The 8,433-nt window shown below is 46.8% G+C and overlaps 1 protein-coding gene across 1 annotated transcript in view; it reads right to left on the bottom strand.

Moving 5' to 3' along the window:
* Positions 1–520: 520 nt before the first annotated feature.
* LOC134877042 (kinesin-like protein KIF26B) overlaps positions 521–8,433 on the bottom strand; it is a 31,738-nt gene continuing 23,825 nt past the window's right edge. The window contains exons 14-15 of the mRNA XM_063902394.1: positions 3,750–3,900; positions 521–2,736 (exon numbers count right to left, since the gene is read on the bottom strand). Of these exons, the coding sequence (XP_063758464.1) occupies positions 2,522–2,736; positions 3,750–3,900 (366 nt within the window). The 3' untranslated portion in view covers positions 521–2,521. The remainder of the gene's footprint in view (positions 2,737–3,749; positions 3,901–8,433) is intronic.

Below are 8,433 nucleotides of genomic sequence, written 5' to 3'. Positions count from 1 at the left end.
ATTAAAAAAAAAAAAAAAGTTTAAATGTCGATGGCAAAGTCAATATTTTAAGATTAAAGTCCAAACTTCAATATAATTGCTAACGCTGCTAGTTTATTATTGGCATTGTAAAATTGTACTTCAAATTTATTTACCAAAATCTTGAATTACATTTCAACTATATTATCACCATTTTGACTTTACTCTGGAAATTGAACATTTAAAGAGAATATGTTATGCTCATTTTCAGGTTCATGTTTGTGTTTTGCAGGGGAGTGTGTGGGAGAAAAACTCCTTCTGGTGGTAACATTTAGGAAGGATTTTAGCCTTTGCACAAAAAACTATTTAACACACTCGAGGAAAGGGAAGACCGCAAAAAGCATAAAAGAAGTAAATTCACTTTTATTTCATCCCCATGGGGGAATTCAGGCAGGGCCTCTTTATACGGATGCACTTTCTTGCCCCTTTTGCTTGGCCTTAAAACTATAGTAACACAAATACACACACATAAACACAATATTGGAGAGATTTATTGCACTATTTTAATCTGTGAAGACATATTAAAGAAGAAGAATGAAACAATGTGCCCCAGGCACAGAGATACCAGATTTAAGTCCCCCATATTGATCCCACGAATAAGTGCAATTTCCAACCCTGTATGTGATCTAACACTCACTGACCAATAAATGAATTATCACAACAACGAAAAAGAGGAAGCACAAGCAGGAACTGGAAACAGTTTAATAAAAAAAAAAAAATGCAGGTTGTCTACAAACACAGAGAGCTGTCATCTATTCAAAGTGACGTAAAACATGCTGGATAGTAGGTTTCACAAAACAGCGTGTGTGTGTCTTCCCTGTACGGTAAAAGTCATCGATCTTGGATGGGAGCCCATTGTCCGTTGATTACTTTGCATCAGTTCGTCCTCTCCTGTTGGCCCAATGACTTCACAGCGCTCTTCAGACACGATGACGTTATTCCTTTAATGTGATTACCCCTCCATTAGTCCGGTAGCAGAATCCACATATTTTATTCAGCCTCCAATCATTTCCTAATGTGTTCTACCAGCTAGTTTATTGATCAAAAGCCACTCAACCCTCAAAGACACTGAAAAATTCACAATGGTGTTACTATTGGCAAAAGCTTTTTTCATAATTACAGACTCGGTCACTTTTTCCACAGCTTGCAGAAAAACTGCATTGCTTCCTGCTTAAGAACCAACCTTAAATGAATACAAACATACATTAACAAATTGTATTCAGCAGCAAAATCTATATACACAATGGCCAAACTTCCTCTTAAACGAACACATATGAAAGAGCACTCTTAAGGCAGAATAATAGGTCCATTAGTCTGAGACTGCTTCAAGTTACAACCACATTTTGATCACAAGATGGTGAGTAATTTCAACATTTAAGAAACTACAAGGAATTATATTACGGTAAAGTTAATGTAGTGACATGTTTTCTCAGTTTACACAAATATTTAACTGATGCATGTTAAAAAAAACTCACATACGAAGCAAATCTAATAACAATTGCTTCAAAGGAGTGAAATTAGGCTATTAACAAATTGCCAAACAAGCTACACAAATGCTAATTGGAAAACCCTGCACAAGTATATGTAATGGGTATATCCGATATCAAGTTTTTTGTCAAGCTTTAAGGACTCAATGATGCTGAGGCTCTACACCTTTAATGTTTTATGATCTGAATACTCAGTAGATTCTTTGCCAGGAAAGTAAACGTCACAATGATTGCCCTTTAGCTACACCAACATGCATTTAGCATTAATGCTGTTGAGTAGAACTGTTTGCTTTAAAGGAATATTGAATCAACAAAAAGGACGATCTGAGCATCATTTACCCTTTTTCCGTACTTTTTTAATACACTTTATACTTGCACGCACAAGTATTGTAAACTGTTTATGCAGGAGTGTATCAAATAGTAAAGTTTTAGAGTAAATGCATGTGATTTGGAAGTAGTGAGGATACTACTGGAAGAATTGGATTTGATAACACTGCATGATTTGTGTGATGGTTTGTAAATGGATGTTCTGATATAGCTTTTCTGTTGGAAAACGCCACCATTTTCTTTAGTTAATCAGAGTTTTACCCTTGAAAGTATGTGCAAAACCGTTTTTTTTTTCCTGAATTCAAGGTAAAAAGAGTTAAGATATTGATATACAATGGGTCATTTTGTGGGTATATTCCTGCACAAATATACCGCACAATGCAAAAAAATATTTCAAAGACAATAGTGTGATTGATGACGGGTATCAGAAGAAGAATCAAATTTAAGGATCTAACATTTTGTAGATTTCCTAAAAGGAGTCAGAAAGAGTAGTTACAAAATGCATTTGCACTGGCTCTGACCTTTGACCACCCGTGAAGGCAGCTCAGATATTATTAAGGGACCAGAGGTGTGCGTTAAGTTAAAGTTTCTGGCAGATTTTGAATGTAACACATTTCAGCGATAGGAAGTCAGTTGTATAGAACATAAGAGTCTTGAGGTAAAGAGATGGGTGTTTCCCCCTTCTATCCTCACTGAGTTTCTGATTTGATTCCCTTTAAGGCTCTCTGCTCTGGCGCTTTTCGTCGTCGCTTCTTATGTCGTCTCCTGGTGCCGGCATCAAAGCATGTGACCATCATGACGTTGGCCTTGCAGAGGTTGAGTCTGTCCTCTAGGCGGGCTGTCACCACCTTGAGGGCCTCCAGGTGCTCCAGGGAGTCCACCTCGAAGGTCTGCCACAGGTCCACTGGAGAAGAGCAGTGAGGTAAGATAATTACTGTATGAGGTTTGGTATCGAGAATGTATGTAACTGCACCATTGAATAAGTAATTGAAACGTTGAATTTAATTCAATGTATTATGTCAACAAATTACACTTAATTGTATTAACTTAATTGAAAGCAATAATATTAAGTTGAACCTATTTGAACTTAATGGACTTGATGGAATTTACTGCTTTCAACTGATACCAGAGCAATAGAGAGGTGCAGTGATGAAGTATTTTTGTCAGCTGTCCCGGAAGTAAGTATTGCAAGGGGTCTTTTTTCATTGCATTTCAGAACATTGCAAAAAATATAAGGTATAAATGGACCACATGGCATGACATTCAGTAACGTAATTTAGTCGCTTGTTAGCAACTGCTAAATACTGTATGTATTGGCAGAATTCTGCCCCCTGTGGAAATGCCATCTTACAGCTTCATTATTTGTGTTTTTACTGAAAGGGAGAGTTCATTCCAATCAAACGTACTAGTAGTAATAATAGTAGTGCTATTTAACAACCTTTTTGGAGTGAGTTGAATGTTGGTGAAATCTGCTTTAGAGAGGTCTGCCTTTTCTCAATAATATGATTATATATAATGGAACTCCAGGTGCTTTGCTTTTAGTGTTCAAAGTGTCAAAACATGTATATGATGCATTAATCATTTCAGTATTTTTTCCAGTGAATTTATAAATGATATAAGTGATTTGCGTTACTCCACTGTAGGTGCTGCTGCTTTATTATACATGCTGATAAATGGTTTATTCCCTATCTTTGGTTTTAGAATTAATAAACTATTTAAATATGCTACCATGGGATATGCCATAATTGATTGATGATGGAGCAAATAAAAAGTTAATCAACATTTTAATGATTTGCAACCCTAATTTATATAGATTTGTATAATTCTCTTCCTCAGCTAAGCTTTTGAGTTATTGTGATGTAAACAAATGTTTTGCATACTTTACTGTATATTTCAATACAGATTAATATCACTGACATTCTTGGTTCCACTTTGCAGGCTCCAGCATGAGGTTGTGTTTGGCCCCCTCCAGCTCTCTCCTCAGGGTGTTGTATTTGGCTCGCACCTCGGAGATCCTCTGCTGACGGTGCTCCAAAAACTTCAGCTTGGCACTGAAGCATGCATTCCCCTGAAAACACAAACACATTTTACAAACTGTATTCATGTTCATATTGCCTATAACATATTGGGAAAAGCTTGCATTTTGCTATACTGTTGGGAGTGTTTGGTTGACTCCTCCAGGCACAAACACATGCAGTATTTTCGTGGTTAAATAAATAACAGCACCCCCCACTCCCTCGCTGCACACACTCATAAACACCATGTTAGTGCAGGATGGATTCCCCCAGGTGTTGTGGTCACAGCAGTCTGCTGTGTTTTTCCTCCTCCTGGGTTTGCCACTCCCCCTGCCGGTCTCACTTCACACCTGGCCGTCATCTGCAATCATGCTCACCTGGTCGTCATCTCCAATCAACTCCCCTTCATAAACCCTTGGATTCCCTGCTGTCGGTGCCAGATCGTACTTCGCTCTACAGTGGTAATGATACGTACCCGGCTCCAGTTTACCTTGTTACCTTGTTACCTTGTTACCTTGTTACCTTGTTACCTCGCTACCGAACTCTCGTCTCTTGTTGCCTTTGACCACAACCTAACTCTGTTTCCCTCTGCCTGCAGTTATCCGGATCACGCACTCCAGCTCGCCTGCCTCACCCTCCCCCCGGTTTCCGCGTCCTCTACCTGCTCCTCCACCTCACTCAATAAACCCCCTTGCATCAATTCAACACCGTCTCTTGTCTGCTCTTGGGTTCAGAATCGTTATCCTAACAGAACGATCTGGCCAAGATGGACCCAGCGGACATGGACAGCATCCGCGGAGCTCTCGCCGCCCAAGGCACTCAGGTTGCTGAGCACAGCCAAGCCCTCCGGGAAGCTATGGAAGCCTTTAGGAATCTCGCTACCCGAGTCACTCAGATGGGTGCGCAATTGGACTTACTAGCCCCCCTTACCACAGCGCCTCCACCGTCAGCTTCACCTCCGCCGGCCCCCACTCTCCCGACACACCTGCCACGAGCTCGTGAGCCTCTCATTCCTGCGCCTGAGCGCTACGCTGGGGACATGGGTATGTGCAGAGCCTTTTTGATCCAGTGTTCACTAGTTTTCAGTCAGCAGCCCCTCACCTATCCCACTGAAAAGGCTAAGATCGCCTACATTATGGGGTCACTTAAGGGTAACGCATTAGAGTGGGCTTCAGCATTATGGGACAGTGATTCCCCAGTCAACGATAATTTTGAGCTTTTTGTAGCCGAAATGAGGAAGGTTTTTGATCATCCAGTAGAGGGAGGGGACGCCGCCAAGCGGCTTATTTCCCTTCGTCAGAGCTCCCGCAGTGTAGCTGAGTTCTCCGTCGAGTTCCGGACCCATGCAGCCAGGTCGGGCTGGAACGACAGGTCACTATGTGGGCTTTTTCTTTCCGCTCTCAGCGAGTCAATTAAGGATGAGCTGGCTACTAGGGAGGAGTCTAACACTCTCGATGAACTGATCTCCCTTTCCATCCGGCTGGATAATCGTCTACGCGAGCGGCGTAGGGAGAGGACAGGCAGTTCCGTACCCCCGGCACTCGCTGCTTCCTATTCTCCTCACTTCCCGAGAGCTGCTCTCTCTGCCCCCGTGACACATGCAGTCACTGAAGAGGAGCCCATGCAGCTGGGGCGCACTCGTCTTACCCAAGCGGAGCGGCTTCATCGGATCAAGACCGGAGTGTGTCTGTACTGTGCGCTGCCCGGGCATCTCATCTCCACCTGTCCGTCACGACCAAAAGACAGGGCTCGGCAGTGAGACTCGGGGCCCTGCTGAGCCACGCCCCCTCCGTCCCCGTTCCTCACTATGCACGCTCACCGCTGGATGCCACTCTGCTGTCCCTCGGTCATCCCTTTCCGGTATCGGCCCTTGTGGATTCGGGAGCGGATGAGAACTTCATCGACGCCGGCTTCGCGTCTCAGGTTGGCATTCAGTTGGAACAATTACCCTCTCCATTAAACGCTAATGCCTTAGATGGCCGCCACCTGGCCCTTGTTACTCACTGTACTAAGCCCCTGGAGTTAATTGTTTCTGGTAATCACCACGAGATGCTTCAGTTTCACGTCATCCGGTCTCCCCTTATTCCCCTGGTTCTGGGCCACCCCTGGCTCAAGCGGCACAATCCCCAATTTGACTGGTCTTCTGGCAAGGTGGTGAGTTGGAGCACTTTTTGTCACTCCACCTGCTTACAGTCTGCCCTGTTTCCAACAGAGGGAGGTGTCCCCTTGCCCCAGGAAACCCCCGACCTCTCCTTGGTCCCCCCCATCTATCATGACCTGGGAGAGGTGTTTAGTAAGTGTCGTGCACTCACCCTGCCTCCCCATCGCCCCTATGACTGTGCCATTGATCTCCTCCCCGGCGCCCCTTTGCCCAGTAGTCGCCTGTATAACTTGTCCCGTCCTGAGAGGGAGGCCATGGAGAAGTATATTAAGGATTCTCTTTCGGCTGGCCTCATGAGACCCTCCTCTTCTCCTGTTGGTGCAGGATTTTTTTTTGTTGCCAAGAAGGACAAGTCTCTTCGTCCATGTATTGATTTCAGGGGACTCAATAACATTACAGTCAAAAACAAGTATGCCTTGCCCCTCATCAGTTCCGCATTTGAGCCGCTGCAGGGTGCTACAGTCTTCTCCAAGTTGGATCTACGCAATGCCTACCACCTGGTGCGTATCCGGGAGGGCGATGAGTGGAAGACTGCTTTTAACACCCCCCTCGGCCACTTTGAGTACCTGGTCATGCCTTTCGGCCTCACTAACGCCCCTGCCGTGTTCCAGAACCTGGTAAACGATGTCCTCCGGGATTTTCTCAACCGCTCAGTTTTTGTCTATTTAGACGACATCCTTATTTTCTCTCGCAACCAGGAGGAACACTTCCAGCATGTCAGGCAAGTTCTTCAGCGGCTGTTGGAGAACAAATTATATGTGAAGGCCGAGAAGTGTGAGTTCAGTGTCACCTCTGTATCCTTCCTTGGGTTCATCATTGAGAGCGGGCAAGTGAGGACCTGTCCCGAGAAGGTCAGTGCAGTGACAGACTGGCCCATTCCCGATTCCCGCAAGAAACTGCAGCAGTTCCTGGGATTTGCCAATTTCTACCGGAGGTTCATCCGTGATTACAGTAGGGTTGCAGCACCTCTCACCCGTCTCACCTCTCCTGCCCGCCCATTTGCCTGGACGCCTGAGGCGGAGACTGCCTTCTCTGGTCTTAAAAGACTTTTCTCGTCTGCCCCCATTCTTATCCAACCTGACCCCTCCAGGCAGTTCATCGTGGAGGTCGATGCGTCTGACACGGGGGTGGGGGCGGTCCTGTCCCAGCGCTCAGCTTCTGATGAGAAGATTCACCCCTGCGCCTTTTTCTCTCGCCGGCTGGTACCTGCTGAACGTAACTATGATGTTGGTAACCGCGAGCTGCTGGCTGTGAAACTGGCATTGGAGGAATGGCGGCACTGGCTTGAGGGGGCAGAACAGCCGTTCGTGGTTTGGACCGACCACAAGAATTTGTCATACATCCAGACAGCTAAGCGCTTGAATTCCCGCCAAGCCCGGTGGTCCCTGTTTTTTGGGCGGTTTAATTTCTCCCTCACCTACCGTCCCGGATCCCGTAACGTCAAACCTGACGCCCTCTCCCGTCAGTTTAACACTATGAACACACCGGCCTCCCCTGACACTATCCTCTCTCCTTCCTGCCTCAAGGTTGCTGCTGTCACCTGGGAGATAGAGTCCCTCATCCGGAAGGCCCAAGTCACCGAACCAGATCCGGGCAACGGCCCTCCTAACCGTTTCTTTGTCCCCAGTTCGGTTCGCTCTCAAGTTCTGGTGTGGGGCCACACATCGCGCTTTGCCTGTCACCCTGGCGTGGGCCGCACCCTGTCCCTCCTGAAGAGGCACTTTTGGTGGCCAGCGATGGACGCTGACACCCGGGCATTCGTGCTTGCCTGCACGGTGTGTGCTCGGGCCAAGTCCTCCCATCAACCTCCTGCTGGTCTGTTACGCCCTCTCCCTGTTCCTGGTCGGCCCTGGTCCCACATTGGCCTGGATTTTGTGACTGGTCTTCCCCCCTCTAAGGGCCACACTGTAATACTCACCGTTGTGGACAGATTTTCGAAGGCGGTTCACTTCATTGCGCTTCCTAAGCTCCCCACTGCCACAGAGACTGCCCAGCTGCTTGTGCAGCATGTCGTTCGCCTCCACGGGATTCCCGCTGACCTCGTCTCCGACCGTGGTCCCCAGTTCGTTTCCCAAGTGTGGAAGGCCTTCTGCCGAGCGCTGGGGGCCTCTGTCAGCCTGTCATCAGGGTACCAGCCGCAGACTAATGGGCAGGCTGAGAGAGCCAATCAGGACCTCGGAACCGCGCTGCGTTGTGTGGCTGCGCGCAACCCCTCGGCTTGGAGTGACCATCTCTCTTGGATCGAGTATGCCCACAATTCCATGTCCTGTGCTGCCACCGGCATGTCCCCGTTCGAATGCTCCCTGGGATACCAGCCACCCTTGTTTCCTGCTCAGGAGGATTACATCTCCGTCCCCTCGGTCCAGCACCATCTCCGCCGTTGTCGCAGGACGTGGAGGGACGCACGCACCGCTCTGCTGCGCTC

This window comes from Eleginops maclovinus, chromosome 15 (genome assembly GCF_036324505.1).
Source record: "Eleginops maclovinus isolate JMC-PN-2008 ecotype Puerto Natales chromosome 15, JC_Emac_rtc_rv5, whole genome shotgun sequence".
Lineage (NCBI taxonomy): Eukaryota > Metazoa > Chordata > Actinopteri > Perciformes > Eleginopidae > Eleginops > Eleginops maclovinus.
This window is presented reverse-complemented; position numbering and strand designations above follow the sequence as displayed.